Source organism: Pteropus vampyrus, unplaced genomic scaffold (assembly GCF_000151845.1).
Source record: "Pteropus vampyrus isolate Shadow unplaced genomic scaffold, Pvam_2.0 Scaffold24, whole genome shotgun sequence".
Lineage (NCBI taxonomy): Eukaryota > Metazoa > Chordata > Mammalia > Chiroptera > Pteropodidae > Pteropus > Pteropus vampyrus.
The window spans coordinates 13,173,800-13,190,789 of record NW_011888805.1 but is presented as its reverse complement, the minus strand read 5'-3'; the positions used below and the strand labels follow the sequence as shown (position 1 = coordinate 13,190,789).

Below are 16,990 nucleotides of genomic sequence, written 5' to 3'. Positions count from 1 at the left end.
GAGTATTCTTTCTTTTCCCTGGGAATTGGTGCTATTTGTTGTTGTTTTTTAATGAATTAAAGCACAGCTGACAGCTCTAAGTGTGAGTCAGGGGAAAAACTGTCCCCTAGAATCTGTGAGGAGCTTCTTGCTTATATCTTTCTAAAACTAGCGGGTTTAGGGTTGATGCAGGACGGGGCAAATTTCCCCAAGTAGAGGAAGCCCAAGCCCTACACTGAGAAAAGAAGAGTCCTTTGGTGGAGAGTGAAGAAAGAATTCAACACACATGCCAAAGTTAGTGTCAAAAGTTTATTAGAAAAGAGGTAACACTCCACAAAGTGTGGTCTCCTCTCAGAGGCAGAGAGTGAGAGGGACCCCAGGTGTTCAGCAATTTCAGTTTCTATATCATTCTTTGGTTCCCATTTCCTTTGATATGGACATGTAGTGAGGAAGGGGAAGGGGAAGAGTAGGTAGCCTGAAAGGCCTGCTGTTCCCAGCCTTTAATACATAGGTTCCCTCATGGTTTTAGCCATAGGGAATGAATGATTTTATTTGTGTAGGGCAGCCACTTAAAGACTGTTTTTCCGGTTTCCCCCTCCACACGTGTGAGAAATGGGTTGTTAGCAATCACAGCAGAAACCTTCCTTTGTTCTGAAGGTGTCCCCCTGGCCTGGCTGCAGGGCTGATGGGCGTATTTCAGGCTCTGAATGTAGCTTGATTCGGCATTTTAATTCTTTTGCCTCTTCCCTACATTAGGATCAGCAGTTGACTTCCAGTCAAGAGTTTAACTTTTTAAAATGAAATATCATTGCCCAAAGGTCACAATACTCATAGCAATACTGTTGCATAATGTCTAATTTCCTAAGGCAAAATCTGGCAAATCTGAAATGTTCCATATTTCAAGAAAAGTTAAAGAGCACCCAATTTTATGGGTACATGATTTGGACTATAAATAGACATGTGCATTCACGACCATTTTAAAATGACCATCTTTGATGTATGTCTCAATGTTGAACACAGGCAACATATAAGCCCTTCTCAAAATCCAACAGAAAATGTGGCTTGACCACCATTTCCTTTCTCTTAGGACTAACCGCTTCATTATAAAAGTAGTCTTAATTTCCTACTGCATTTTAATAGAATATCCAAATTGAATATACAAGTAGATATACAACAGTATATAAAAATAAAACATAAATGCCTCAATTTTAATACTTTAATTTGAAAGTATTAGACTTAAAGTAATTTTGGAGATATAAAATCTGAAAACAATCTGTAAATTTACTTTCATAATTTTAAGAATATTTGCATTAAAAGATCAGTAACAAATACACTATATTTCAAGTTGTATGAGATAACACATTTTTTGCCAAAGTAGACTACCCAGAGTTAAAAACAATGTTACTACTAGTAGGCATGGTCTTTGTGTTACAGGATTCGGGCCTGTTAAATTGTACCACAGCCTCAGGTGAGATGGTTTGGGGCTACAAATGCTCTGGGCCATGTTTCCTTTGAAGTGAACCTGGACTAGCTGTCATCTCTTCTAGAACATCTCAAAACAACTGTCATTGTGAAGAAAAACTTCAACATCACCGTATGATTGAAAAGCAAATTTCCCCCAAATCATTAGCACAGAAAAGTAGATGAGTTCAAAAGATCTTTCATATCAAATGGAATTCTACCATAAACCTCTCAATTCTCACCATTACTGTTCTCTTCAAAGGTCACAGCTCTGTCTACAATGGCCTTGAAGCTCTTCATTCTGCTGCCTCTCACACACACAAAAGCACACGAGGTCACACAGCAAATAAGGCTACAGCTAAGATCTGACTCTCATTTATGTGACCCAAATACCCATGATCTTTCCATTTCACAGTAATATTTCAGAGGAGTCAAAAAAGGAGGAAAATGGCAATATTTAAAATAATTATTGATAAGAAAAATACATATTTAGAAATCATTGATCTATACTATTGAGATAGCCTTTCAACGTTTCTTAGTAAACTTGGAAACCTGATAAACACATTTAGCAAAAAATATACTGCAAAATGGATCGTGATAAAGAGATGTGCTATATTATCATAATATTTTACAAAGCTATGATCATTAATAAAATGGATATTAGCAGGTAAGTTGCTGACAAATTGCTGGTCCCTCCTGGGATGGAATGTGAGTCCTTAGCATACCATCTCCCAAACAATGACAATGTTAGGATAGGCTCAGATGATCCATTCTTGTTTACCAAACGCCCATCTTTTAGTACCTAAAGAAACAGTGGGAAAAGTATAATTAGCTTGATTAAAATATGCATTACAAGCAGAATAATATTTTTGAAACAATCCTATATATCATGGTTGATCAAATAGTTCCAGATTGATAGGGTAGGGTAAGTAAGGCACAGGCAGGGCCAAAGGGGACAGCTATTATATTTGGAATGAAAACCAGAATCATTCTAGAGGGCTCAACATTTGAGTTTCAACAATCAAATATAACCCTTAATGAAAAGTCAAAAGTCTGCAGCAGCAAAGATTTGACTCCAATTATTTGCAAGATAATCAGAAACTAGAGAAGTAAAATCACAATCTTTCCTTAAGAAGCTTAAAAGTTAAAGGTGAAACTAAGCAGATTCTAAGCATAAAGAGAGAAATCAGCATACTAGAGAGGAAAACAGATAAGAGTTTAGGAGGCCTGAGAAGAAAAAGCTGGACTCATCTGCTTCCCAGAGTGGGACACGACCTGCCACAAGAAGGACCAGTTTATGTAATTTCTCTTCGGGGCTGATGACAGAAGACACTGTGAGAAGTGGAAATCTAAGTAGCAAAGTCTCATTCTGAGACAGAAGTGTGTGTGACAGATCTAGGCAATATGCTTTCTTACTCCAGTTGTTTAGAACCAGTGGTGTGCTGGAGCTAGCAGTGTGTAAGCTCGCCAGAACAGATTGTTAAAATTTCAGGAACTTTGACAGCTTGTTGGTAAACATGGTCATTCTTGAAGTGGATCATGGTGAAAGCATTTACACCATGAAAACTGGTAAATGACATAAATTTTTTAGGGCTTTTTCTTTTCTTCCTCAGAGAGTAGGTTGTTAAGATTTATAGCACATCACCAACTAGAGCTGAAGATCGATGAAAAAGAGAATAAGCCTTGTGGTGAATGAAGAAGATAGGGATCCGATTGTAAAAAGCCATGAATGACCAGATGTATCCTGAAGTCACAGAGGCCTCTCTCTGTAAGGGCATAATGTATACAAACTAATGGGACAAGAGTAGAAAGAAACACAAGTAGATAGACGATAGATAGAACAAGAAAAAAAGAAAACGAAATTCATCAGCTGTGAGGACAATTTGAATGGAGATGAACTGGGAAACTGAGAAGCCAGATACTTTATACCTAGAAGAAGAAAATAACTGAATATCCTAGAATATAATTTCTGTGGTGATCACATACACACAAAGACATAGATCACAAACAAGTAGTCAAACATACAACCAGTTGGTAATTAAATGAACAAAATAAAGTATTAAATGTTCATTATTTACCATTTATTAAGTGTTCATTGTTTATAAACTGTTTCTTATTTATTAAATTTTTCATTAAAGAAACAAAAATAAAATATCAGAGCTATATTTCAAATTATAGTTGGGTGAATGTTTAAAACAATTTAAACACAGATACTTTATTTTTTAGTGACTTTTCATCAACATAGTAAAATTTTGTTTATTTGAAACTTTTCAGGATTAATTATTCTAAATCAGTTATTATCTCTCAGGTTCTAGTTAGAACTTAGTTTTCCATTTTTACTGGTTGCTTGTTAGACATTTTCCTAAGATAAACTACAATTTACTAGCCCCCTAAGCAGTGTATACTAACTATAATTTGACCTTTTTGATTAGACCTTTAAACTGATAGTTCTTACCCATCAAAATCATCTGCAGAACTCTGAAAAAGTATAGGTCTCACTTTCTCAACATCCTGATTTACTGGATCTGGAATGGGACCTCACTTCTTACTCTTCCAGCCCATCTGCACATTGGTCTATACTTACATGATATTCAATACATATGGCCTATTTCTGGCAAGCTTTTTTTCCTAGTTGTTAACTTAGTTAACCGGGTAAACTTTTTGTAGTAAGTACTTAAAAATACATCTCGATATTTGTATAATGCTTCACTGTTCACAGAGTGCTTTCACATGCATTATTGTATTAGACGCTCACCAATCAGTGAGGAAGATATTCTCTTCCTTTTACAGTTAGGAAATTCAGAGGTTAACCAACTTGCGCAAGGTTACATAAACTAGTTAGTTGCAGAGATCAGATTTCTGATGATACACCAGAGTTGCCTAAAACATTACAGCAAGATGTTTCTCACATTTGTGGTGATGGTCAGTAACACTTCATAATTTTATCATAAAACTAGGGGTGGGGAAAGACAGTAAGTGTGTTGAAATCTCTGCAGAAGTGATCTTCTAAGATAATATGTAAATGTTTGTTGACAGAGAGTGCATCAGGACACTGGGAAATACCCCAGAAGACATAACTCAGGCAAAAAAAAACTTGTCATCTGTGATATCGTAACTGGTCTCTCTAAAAATAATATGTTAACAGAAGGACCATGAACTGCAAAGTCTCTCAAGAAAGAATAACTTAAAAAATTAAGACTTAGTTTCTGTTTATTTCACTGTTTTTGTGGAAAGTAGGCACCCAGATTCACCATGGTTTTAGATAACTAGTCCTAAAGAGAAGAAGCACATGCCTCAAGCTTTCATAGTTTCATGAAAACCTGTCCCATGATTACCCAACTCCTTTTGTTTTAATTCTGTGCTCACAAAACAATCTTCTGATCCATAGCTTCAATGCTTGAAAGGACTTGCCAATGGAGAGCTTCTTGAGATGATAATTCATTTTCTCCAGCTAAGGTGAATCTATTTTTAAAAGTTATAATAAATTGGTCCTCTCTTTTATCCATCTTATGAGTTTGGTTGGTGTCTGCTCCTTAGACTCTGATGAACTTAGAGAAAGTCATGCCATAGAGAATCTACACTTGTGAAATGAAGACCAGCACCCTGGCTGTAGAGCCCCATCCAAGAAACTGTTATACCAAAAACGCTGCCTACTAGCAGGCAAATGTTTCCTTTATAACTTTTTGGTGTAACACTATCTATTTCTTATTTCCTCTTTCAGCAAATAAGCTGGAGTAAATGGGACATGATCCAAATGATAAATAGACCACAAGTGCCCAATTTAAAGGACAGGTGCAACCCCTCCCTTTCCTCCTTCCTTCCATGTGAGAATTAGGAGCCAGTGTCCAGACATGGCAGACAGCATGACAAGTTCTGAGAAAGTTAAGAGTTGAGACCTACAAATACCAAATAGTTAAGCACTTAACCATTTACTCTTTTGTATCGTTCTCTGTTCCCAACTACTTGAAACCATTTGGGGGGAAAATGTAAAACAAAGAAAGGAGGTAACTATGTCCTAATTTCTTCATGCTCTCCAATTTCTCATTAACTACCACCATCCAACTTCTTCAAATACTGATGTGGTTCAGAGTGATAGTGAAATGGCATTTCTGGCTCTGGACCACTAACCTGTTCTGGAAAGCTCCAGCAGTTTTTTTTGTCTTTCTCCCATAAATGAGCCCAGCCAAGATCAACTAAGCCTGTTCCAAACCAGAACAGCCTAGCTACACCAAGTTCACGATGTCAACTGCAAAATAAGAGCTAAAGAAATGGTTATTGTCGAAACCCATAAAGGTTTGAGGAAGTTTGCTACACAGTGAAAGTTAACTGATACAGTGGCCATGGCCTGCTTTACTTGGCTTCAGAGAACACAGAATATGAAAATACTCTTAAAATCTTCCTACCTCAAATTTTCCAGGTGACAGCTGAATTTTAGTAAGGAGCACTTCAGGAAAAACGTATTCTGTTCCAAATGTGCCACTTAGGGAGAACATGTCAAATCTTGTCAAAGCAGTTTCTGCTGGCCGTCCGCAAGTTGTCAAATTAGTCGTTTTGCATTTCAGCATTGTGCATACCTGTGTGGAACAGGTACAGATAAAATACAAGGCCTTACATCTAAGTTACTTGTACTAGAACTGCTGACTCAGTTTATAACCGTAGCAAATATCTTCTCCATTTGATAAAGGGATTTGGATTATGTTTCTTATAATTACCTGCTTTATTAGAAATGGCACATGATTTGAGAACCAATCCCACTTCCTGGGTAACAAATGAATTGAGAGGAAAACATCAGTTTAAAATTAGACTTAAACCTTTAGTTCGATATGTCAAATGATTAGTTGGCTCTAGAGAGTAGAGGTCTTTCGGCAACAGTAGTACTAATGCTAAAATGGTTATTAAAATTTTGACTGTCTTTCTCCATATCCTTTTCCTTAGAAGAAGGTAGTAAGACTCAGAATATAATAAGAAAATATAAATGCATAGTCAACACTATAGTAAAAGTTTGCATTTAAAATTTTTGTCATTGGAAGGAAATAAAATGACCAGGACATGTAATTACAAGAGAAACTAAAATAAAAGTGGTATCCTTATTTGTCATTGGTTTTAAAAGTTAAAACAAAACTGCTTATATTCAGGTACATCAGTAAAGCTACTTAAGGAAGCCTTGTTGAAGTTCACTATAATATATAAAATAGTTCATCAGTCAAATAGAAAATCATCACGGTCAGGTTAATAAGTTTTTAAAACATGCTCAAAGCAAACAATGAGATTACACTTAACTCCTATTGCAAATATCATGTGATTACTCCCCGTGTGTGTGTGTGTGTGTGTGTGTGTGTGTGTGTGTGTGTGTGTGTGAGCATGCATGTGTGATATTGACAAGAAAAAGCACTTGGCTCTCTGGGACAAACATGAAAAGTTAACCCTGGAAGTCACTGACACCTAAACACCACCTTTCTTTCACTTGAGCTGAGATTACCTGCCAGTACTCTCTTCTTCTTCGGCCGTGAAGTCCTGTAAAAGCTCCCAGCACATACACTTCGCTCTCTTCTTTTCTTAACATTCTATAGCTCAAGTGACAGCAGAGATCTTTTTGACAGATTGTAAGGTTTCCTGCATTTTCAAAAAGTTCTGTGAAGTTGAACACATCCCGGGAAATAAAACCCTGGAAACTGTTTTTCTGTACTGGGAATGGTTTGATGCTTGTGGCGTAAGCACTCCAATTCACAGCCATTGGGTAGGCAGAAGAGTTTTGAGGATGCGAATCCACTTCTGAAAGGAGGAGCTTTCCCAACTCTGTTTCCATATCATAATGGTATTCTTTGGGAGAATGTGGTGCATAAATACCACTGCCTGTGAATGGAAAACAGGTCTTTTTAAAAACAAAACCAACACTGCCGTTTTCCCCGTCAGAATCGAGCGTGCAGTCATGTCACTACTTGAGTCTAGTTACACTGAACACCTAAGTACTTCTATTCTCTATTGGAGGAAATTAAAATAAATGTTCAATGGTCTCAGGTGAAATACTTTGATTATAATAGGGTTACCTATCAGCATTATGGATAGTTAAACCAAATATAAAAATCTTTGTATTTGGGAGTTCCTGAAAGGTAAGGAAAGGTAATGCACAATGCTCTCCTTTCTCCATTGTCGTGGTTTTCAAATTTGCCTTCAAATTGTTCAACACTCTCTTCTCTCCAAGGGTATATCTACTTCCCTTTAAGTGCAGACTGGACTTTGTGACTCACTTTTAATGAATAAAACATGGTAGAAGTGACTGTATGTGACTAGTCATAAAGGACAGTGCTGCTTTCACTTCCTCTGCTCTTCTCTCTCTTTTCTCTTTCTTCTCTCTCTCCTCTTTCCTCTCACTCTCATCACTTGCCCTGGAGGAAATCAGCTGCCATGTCATGAGGAAACATCACACAGTTCTAAGGAGAGGCCCAAGTGGCAAGAAATGGAGGTCTACCAACAGCCACTGAGGAACCAGGGAATCTCCTGACAACAGCCATGTGAGGCAGTTCTTCTAGAAGCAGACCTACCAGCCCCAGTCACGATTCCAAATGACTGCCATCCCACCTAACAGCTCGTGATAACCTGAAGAGATAGCCTGAGCCAGAACCATCCAGCTAAACCAACTTCAAATTCCTGGCCAACAGAAAATGTGAGATAATAAATGTTTGTTGTTTTAAGCCACTTTTACTTTTTACTTTTAGGGTAATTTGTTACAAAGCAATGTGTCAATAACACATTCCTCTGCCTTCTGCCAATGTTCAAGCAAATCTTGTTTAGTTCCACGTTTTGTCATTTACTAGCCGGTAGACTTTGGTAAGTTACTTACATTCTCTGTGTCTCAGTTTTATAATCTGTAAAAGTGGGATGCTAATTAATACTCAGCTCACTAAGTTGTGAGGATCAATGAAATAATATACATAAAGGTCTTAACACAACCGTAGTTGCTAAAATCAGTCACTAGCCTTTCTTTTCTTGTGAAAGGATGACAAATAGTGATTAGTCCCAACAGAGAAGCAAAAAATTTATGACAGGTAATATCTGAGGCATTAATTTCTCTGCATTTAGAAGTATAATGAATTACCTGTCATATTCAGGTGGACATGATGTGTATTGGCCACAAGAAGATTAACTCTCATTCCCATTGCCCAAGCTGAATGGAATTCAATAGCTGTCAAAAGGGGCAAAACATTCATCCAAGCCGTGGGAAACAGTATGGTGTCCACGTAGAAATCTTTCACCAGGGTCACAGCAGGATCATGGAAGAGTATATCAAAACATGTAAATATGCCAAACTTTCCGAAGGTGGTGTTGAAAGTCACCAACTCCGGCTTTTCAGGGACATCAAACTGTGTCTCAGAGTAGAGGTGGTACTATAACAAATGCATAAGATAAAACCAGGAAAGGCTTGTTTATTAAAGAAATGACTTGTAAAACCCTCCAGTTAGTAATAGATTCGGCTAGGGTCAACAGCAGCAAATGTACAGGAAGTGAATGAATTTGGTGATTGGAAGTAAAATTCCAAGGAAAACATGGAGGAATACATCTCTCTCTCTCTCTCTCTCTCTCTCTCTCTCTCTCTCTCTCTCTCTCTCTCTCTCTCTCTCTCTCCTACTCCCCTAATCCCTACTTCTCAATTAGGATCCAAACATCTTCTCATAAATTCCGAAAGATTATGAACTTCTTGAAAGATGAAGAAGTTTTTTCACATTTCCAGGTATCAAGGATTCAAAGAATACGTATTTTTCTCCTTTGAATCCCTAATACCTAGAAACATAATAAATGCACAATAAATATCTGTTACGTGGATGAAGGATGCCTGATCCATCTTTACAGTGTCACATCCAAAGTTATTTTAGAGACTTAAGTAGATTTCAAAATTGCTGTTGAAGATGAAAATTTTATTTAATTCTCTCTGATTCCATCCAAGTCAACTTGGAAAACTAACCTAGTGTAATATAATAATCAAAGTCGACAGTTTAATAAAATGGTCTGAAAAAGAAGGAATGACAAGATGGGGAACAAGACTATTAAAATTAATCTTTACATTTATATTCTATTTAAAAAATAAAAAATAAATTGAACCTTACTAGTACTTGAAGAATTGATTGACCTACTCTTATTAGGTCCCTGTGTTAGAGCTCATGGGTCATGAATGGTTTTTGAAGTACTCTGAGAGGAGAGTGAGAGCTGCTCAATTTAGAATAATCACGGGTCCCTCACTAGCTTGTCCACATTCAGTGCACTGCACCATCCTGCGGTTTACCTCATCCTGCTTAAATGGCTTGACCAGATATGCTGTCAGTTTAACTAAACCAACACTTACAGAATGGAAGAACAATGTAAGATAATTCTTGCAAAGAGAGTGCATTAAAAAATGATACTAATACTAATAATGCAAAGTCTAGAAAACAAAAAATAGAAGAGCTGACATTTCTATGAGACACATATTTAAGGAAAACAAAATAGTTTAATTACATATGAAAAGACGTTGTGAAAACCTACAGTTATGAAGAAAACTTTTTGATAGTTATATGTTTTGTTTATGAATACAAGACAATAACATTTATTGAGGACTCAAGTTAAATTTTTTATAATAGGGGTATATGATGAAAAATATAGGAAAACCATTTAGTTAATATCATTCCTCATGACTAATATTTGTATTTTAACTGAGACGTCCAGCAGATAATTTCTCCATTCGAAAGACTCTGAGGCTATAATTTAAGATGCTAAAAAATATGTGGGGGAAGAAGAGGGACATTGGCACTGCCATGCACATCACATATCCATTTAAAAGGCCAGGCTCTCTCCCTGCCCAATTTGGTATGAAATTATGGCTTAAGATTTTTTCACTCTTTTAATTCAAAATTTAAAGTAAAAATTTTATGATTTGACCTTAAATCCATAAGAAAGTAATTAAACTAATTGGTATAGAAATTAGAGAAAAATTATTTTTATGATTTGATAAAAAATGAGGAAATTAACTTCTGTGAAACCGATTTATTCAATTTGGAAACATCTTTGTATCATTTCAATATTAAATGGTATCTGGATTGTAGTCACTTTAGTATCTTCTGTACCAATATTAAAATTATTTGTTTTAGAGAGACTGGGCAAAACAGCATAAATGATAGAAGCTTCATTCATCCCCTCTTGCAACCAAATTAAAGTTGTGATGGAAACACAGAGCAAGCAGGAAGTAGAGTCACCTGGGGTCTAGAGGAACAGAAACCCTACAATGAGAGAGAGAAATAAGAAATCACCCTGTAACAGCTGGAGATAGGAAGGTGTGAAGACAAGAGGCTGCCTGGTCCTGAGCAGCTGAATGGGACAGAGGCTGCGGCAGTGATAGCTAGCAGCTGCTGATGCCTCTTAAAGGGGCCGTGTCCACAACCAGACATTCCCAGTGAGGGATCTGTTCCCTCTGAGGACTAGTGTCAGGTGGGCTGCTCATGGGGCACAAGGGACTTACAGGGGAACACTGAGTTGTCAGAGAGAGGGCTAGAGGGGAGGCTTTCTCCCAGGCAGAAGTGCTGGTGGTATCCATGGTTCCTCTGTTGAGCCCGCCCCCCTCCCAGTATGTGGACACAGCACCGATGTAGCTGAGACATCATCGAACTAGATAACAGAGGTCACTCTGCCCAAAGAAGTCCCCAAAACTTCACCTCCCTCAACTTGTGGCCCTAACCAAGCCACATCTAGTTGTGTCCTTAGCGAGTCTGTGCCACTTGTGAGCAGCGCCAAGACTCACACTGGTGGTAGTTGACCTTGGTTTCTGGTGTGACTTCTTGATGCAACTATAAACACAGCATCTGTGGACTACTTGCTGAATCTTAACAGGCGGCCCTGGAGGGGCACAGGCTGGGGCTAAAATTGGCTTGCAGCTGAACCCTTCTCAGGACTGTGTTTCTGGACAACTACTACATAAAGCAACGCTATTAAGACCAGGAGACTTAGGAGCTTTGATTAGTATATAGAAACAGACATGGAAAGGCAGCCAAAATGGGAAGACAAAGAAGCAGAAACCATATGAAAGAACAGAACAGAGATCCAGGAATAATGGAGTCAAGCAATCTAACAGATGCAGAGTTTGAAACACTGGTTGTAAAGATGCTCAATGAAATTAAGGGAAGTGTAGATGAACTCAGTGAGAACTTTAAAAAAGAGATTTAAAAAAATTATAATGGAAATGGATATTATAAAATGGGACCAGTCAGAAATGAAGAGTACATTATCTGAGAGTATATTAGAGAGAATCAGCAGAGTGGAGGAAGAAGAGTATCGAACCACCAAGGAAGCCAAGGACACCCAATCAGAATGACAAGAAAAAAAGTAACCAAGAATATAATAATAATTTAAAGAGCCTATGGAACAAAATTAAAGGTAACAACATCCATGTCATAGGGGTACCTGAAGAGGGAGAACAAGAAGTTGAATATATATTTGAGGAAATAATGATGGAAAACTTCCCTAACCTGGTGAAGGAAATAGACATACGACCCCAGAAAGTACAGAGAGTCCCCCCAAAAATGAACTCAAAGATGCCCATACCAAGACACATCATAATTAAAATGTCAAAGATTAAATTCAAAGAGGAAATCGTAAAAGCAGCAAGAGAAAAGCAATTAGTTACCTACAAGGGAATATCCATAAGACTGGAAGCTGATTTCTCAAAAGAAACTTTGCAGGACAGAAAGGTTTGGCATAAAATATTCAAAGTGATGAAAACCCAGGATCTACAACCAAGATACTTTATCCAGCAAAGTCATCATTTAGAGTCACAGGACAGATAAAGAGCTTCTCAGACAAAAAATGAACTAAAGGAATTCATCAACACCAAGCTAGTATTACAGAAATTGTTGGAGGGACTTCTTTAAGAAGAAAAACATGTATCCAAAACATGAATAAAGAACGGTAATAACCACATATCTATCAAGAAGTACTTCAAATGAAAAAGAATTAAGTGCTTCAAACAAAAGATAGGGAAGTTAAATGGATAAGAAAACAAGACCCCTACATATACTGCCTACAAGAGACTTGCTTCAGATTGAAAGACACACACACGACTAAAAGGAAGGGGATGGAAAAAGATATTGCCTTGAGGAACCTAGAGAGTATTATGCTGAATGAAATAAGTCAGATAGAGAAAGACAAATACCACATGATTTTACATACATGTGGAATCTAAAAACAAAATAAATAGCAATAACAACAAAAATGAAAACAAACTCATAGATACAGAGAATATTTTGAGAGCTACTAGACAAGAGGGCAATTGAGGAAACTGAAAAAGGACACAGGGATTAAAAAATACTAATGGATAAATACAAAATACTCATGGAGATACAAAGTGTCGCATAAGAAAAATAGTCAATAATGTTGTAAAAAATATGTAAGGAGGAAGAGGGGTATTAGATTTAGTGGAGTGATCACTTTGTGAGTTATTGATTTGTACAATGTAAATATTAGTAACTAATTGTCTATTATACTTCAATAAAACTGGAGAAAAAAATTATTTGTTTTATATATACAAAAAAAAATCTCAATCCTGGATTATTACATCTTTCTAATAGATCTTAGCCTATACATTTTTTCCAGATTAGTTATTTTTTCTAAAATGTCATCTTTGTTATTGCTCACTTAAAAAAAATTTCTAGTAACATTGCATAATATAGGCATGAAGCTCAAACTCTTAAACACAGCATTCATCACTCTCAGAGAAGGCACCATTTTACATGCCCACCCCTCTTACCTTATGGTAACGTGCCACCAGTTTTCCCTCTGTATCATACACCACGTTGGTATTGTACTGATAATAGCCATTAGAAGGACATCTGGAGCCATGGGAATGACATGGCTTTTTGTCCCCAATATTTGCTAAGACATAGATAGAGCTGTTCTTGGCTAGACAGCTGAGTCTTGCTTGTACTGGTGTGCGACCAAATCTAAATCAATTTGTAATTAAGACATTTCAGTAAGTCAAACAGAGAAAGACAAATACTGTATAATATCACTTATATGTGGAATCTATAAAAACCAACTCATAAAAACAAAGTAGAATGGTGATTACCAGAGTTTGGGGGGTTGGGGGAATAGGAGAGATGTTGTTTAAGGGTACAAACTTGCAACTAGTAGATAAATAAGTCCTGGAGATATAATGAACATCATAGGGATTGTAATCAATAATACTGTATTAAAATAAACTTCAAAGTTGCTTAGAGTCTAGAACTTGATTGTTCTCATCACAAAAAAAGAAATGATAGCTACATGACATATTAACAGATTAACTAATGCTATGGTGATAATCATATTGCAACATACGTGTATCATATTAATACATTGTACACTTTAAACTTACAGTGTTATATGTCAATTGTATCTTAATAAAAAAGACATTTCAGCTTTAAAAAGTATTTTAGTCACTTCATACATAAAAAATAACAAGAGCCTAAGTGTAACTGAAGTCAATATAAAAACTATTCATGAAATAGATAATATTTTAAAAGCCGCAAATTATACTTAAAGTTGATGAATTTTTTCCACACCGTACCTATTGCTTCAGCAATTCATTATTCACAGTCCTGCACCATTACCTGTCTCCTCTCTACTGGATCATTCCATTGGCATGCAAATTATGCTCTAGTATCTCTAATCTTCAAAAAATAATAATAATAATAAAACCTCTCTTGAACCCATATGCCCCTCTAAATATTGCTCCATGTCTCAGCTCCCTCTTACAGTATAACTCCTAGAAAGAACTGTTCATTTCATTGTTCCTGGCTGGTTCTCTCTTTGAAGCTCTCAAATCAGCTTTCATGTCTATCATCCCACCTGGCAACTCTCACAAATGCCAACGATGCCCACATCGTACTTCATCTCATCCTACTTTTCTGCAGCAATGGACAAGGCTAACTACGTCCTCCTCCTGGAAACATTTCATCTTGCTTATTGGACCCCACTCTCCTTCTCCTACTCACTGGTTCACCTTCTCATTCTCCCTTGCTGCTTCCTCCTCCTCTCTCCTGAATCTAAACACTGGACTTTCCTAGATCACAAGCCTTAGACCCTTTCTTTTCTTTAACTCACTCCATAGGTGAACCCATCATGGTATTAAGATCATCTTTGTTCTGACTCCTGATTTTCTATCTCCAGCCCTGACCTTGTCCTTCCACGCTAGACTTGTATATGCAACTAACTGCCAGATTGACATCTCCACTTAGATATCTTAAGTGCAACTCAAACTTAAGGTGCACAAAACTGACTTTCTATTTCCATCCCAGACATACTATTCCTTAAGAGCCCCTTATATCTGTAAACAGCAATTACATGTCTCTAGTTGCTCAGGCCAAAAACTTGGGAGTCACTTTTGATGCTCGTCTTTCTCTCATACCCCTACAAACAATCTGACAACAAATCCTGTCACCTTGACATCCTAAACACTTGTTACCTCTTCTACTTCTTAGTTCCAGTCTCCATCAGCTCTAACCAACATAATTACAATAGCTTCCTAAGTGGTCTTTCTGCTTTGCCCTTGCCTTCCTAGTCTTTTTCTAATACAGAAGCCAGAGTGGTGCTTTTAAAACTTGAGTCAGATTAGGTCACTCCTCAAATGAAAACCCTCTAGTGACTCCCTATCTTGCTCAGAGGAAAAACCAAAGTTCTTAAAATAGACTTCAAGACCCTACATGATCTATAGCACCCACACAAAATGGAACCTTTCTGATCTCATTAGCTACTTCTTTCCCTTGCTAATACACTGAAGCCATACTCAGTGAAAACTCCATAATCAATCTAAATTAAAAAAATAACCACAATAAGTCTTATACCTCATCTCACCCAAATACCCCATTTCTCTGATTCTTATCACAATACAACATTCTATGTGATAAATGAATTTGTTTATGTCTATCTTCCCCCACTAAATATTCATAAGCCACAAGGAGGGTATAGATTTTGTTTTATTAAGTGTTGTATCCCCTACTCTTAGAAGAGTATCTGGAACATAGTAGGTGTTCAACAAATAATGGTTGAATGAATGAAAAGATAAATGAGTTAAATTTGACTATATTGGGTGATGATGCAAGCCCTTTTTCTATCAAAAATTTTCCTTCTACTGTAAGGCTATAAAAGAGGCATTTACTAACCATATGGAAGAATCTGTTCCCCAACCTTCACCAGTTTCCATAGCTACTGTGATCTTTGACTCATCTACAAATTTGCAACATATGTTATTTTTAACAGGAAAACCAGAACTCAGTCCCACTGTGAAATAAAAAACAAGTGGATTGTCCCAATTCTCAAAACTTATTTGGTCTCTTCTTTCCACAAAATAAAATTTCTTACAAACAACATGGAGAGCATCAGCTCAGAACAAGAAAGATAGGACCATGGAACTGTCCAGTTTCATTAACACAATAGTCTCCTTGTGTAATCTCTCCAAAGCTCAGAGAAGCCATTTCCTGATAGCCCTTATATAAATGTCAGAATAACTGGGAGTGCCTTAAAAAGTATGGTACCATAATCCTCCAGCAAAAATATGGCTGAGGAATGTTTAATAAACTTAATTTGAGGTAAAAGAGTGAGAGACAGTGTGAGGGTAAGACAGTGAGAGGATTTGAGAGGTGAGAAAGGATAAGTGTGACAGAGTGAGAGACATTTTACTGAAAGTTTTGAAGTATGCAATCTGCGCCTCAATAATTTAATCAGGTTTTATTAGGTGTAGGATTTATTTGTTAAATATACACTTATATCCATTAAATATTCCATATTAAAATGTTTCTAGATTACTTTTTCCCTGGAAAACTATCTTATGAGCCTAGGAAAATGCAATTTCAAAGCCTAATGTCTTATGATTCCCTGGAAAGTACATAGCAAGGTCTTTCTGCCTGAGAAGCAGATTCTGGAACAAAGACTCCATGAAATTAATATATGGTACTTTTGATAGAGACTTTGAAATATTTTCCAAACATAACCCACTGTCTACTTCAGACATTAATTTGCTACTTATATCCACGGTCTTCTTCCCCTTAGTTTCTAAGCCTAGTGATAAATACCTTGTTTACATATTTTCTCCAAATATAATAAAGATATTAAATCATAAATGATTGTCCAATGGTATCTAAGTGTAATTTTTAAATCTAATAAATGACAAGATTAATACAATAATAACAAATACCACACATAGGATACTTTGCTGTGTTGCACATGCACATTTTAGAGGATTACAGCACTTTTGCATGAATGACTGAGATCATTTAAATACCTGTGGGGATCTTCACATGGAATCCAGGCCACCTGAGGGTCTGGGATATCCTCCAGATAAGGGAAAATGGTTTCTCTGGTAAATTTCCACCCATAAAGTGCATCTTCTGGAGTCACAATGATTTGAGCACCCTGTTCAAAACAAGTCAAATCAACATTATTTCTTCATGGGTTATATAGATACTCCAATACTCCAATCTTCCACCAGATCTCATGTCCCTCTCATAAATTACAATTAATGGAAATAAAATATTACCTTCTCAGCTGCCTGCTT

General features: G+C 36.8%; 1 protein-coding gene across 2 annotated transcripts in view; it reads right to left on the bottom strand.

Moving 5' to 3' along the window:
* Positions 1-2,068: 2,068 nt before the first annotated feature.
* VNN2 (vanin 2) overlaps positions 2,069-16,990 on the bottom strand; it is a 16,423-nt gene continuing 1,501 nt past the window's right edge. The window contains exons 3-7 of one of the 2 annotated variants that reach the window (XM_011356206.1): positions 13,208-13,400; positions 8,537-8,825; positions 6,920-7,293; positions 5,844-6,014; positions 2,069-2,242 (exon numbers count right to left, since the gene is read on the bottom strand). In XM_011356206.1, the coding sequence (XP_011354508.1) occupies positions 2,069-2,242; positions 5,844-6,014; positions 6,920-7,293; positions 8,537-8,825; positions 13,208-13,400 (1,201 nt within the window). The remainder of the gene's footprint in view (positions 2,243-5,843; positions 6,015-6,919; positions 7,294-8,536; positions 8,826-13,207; positions 13,401-16,990) is intronic. The other variant, XM_011356207.1, reaches the window with a different exon arrangement.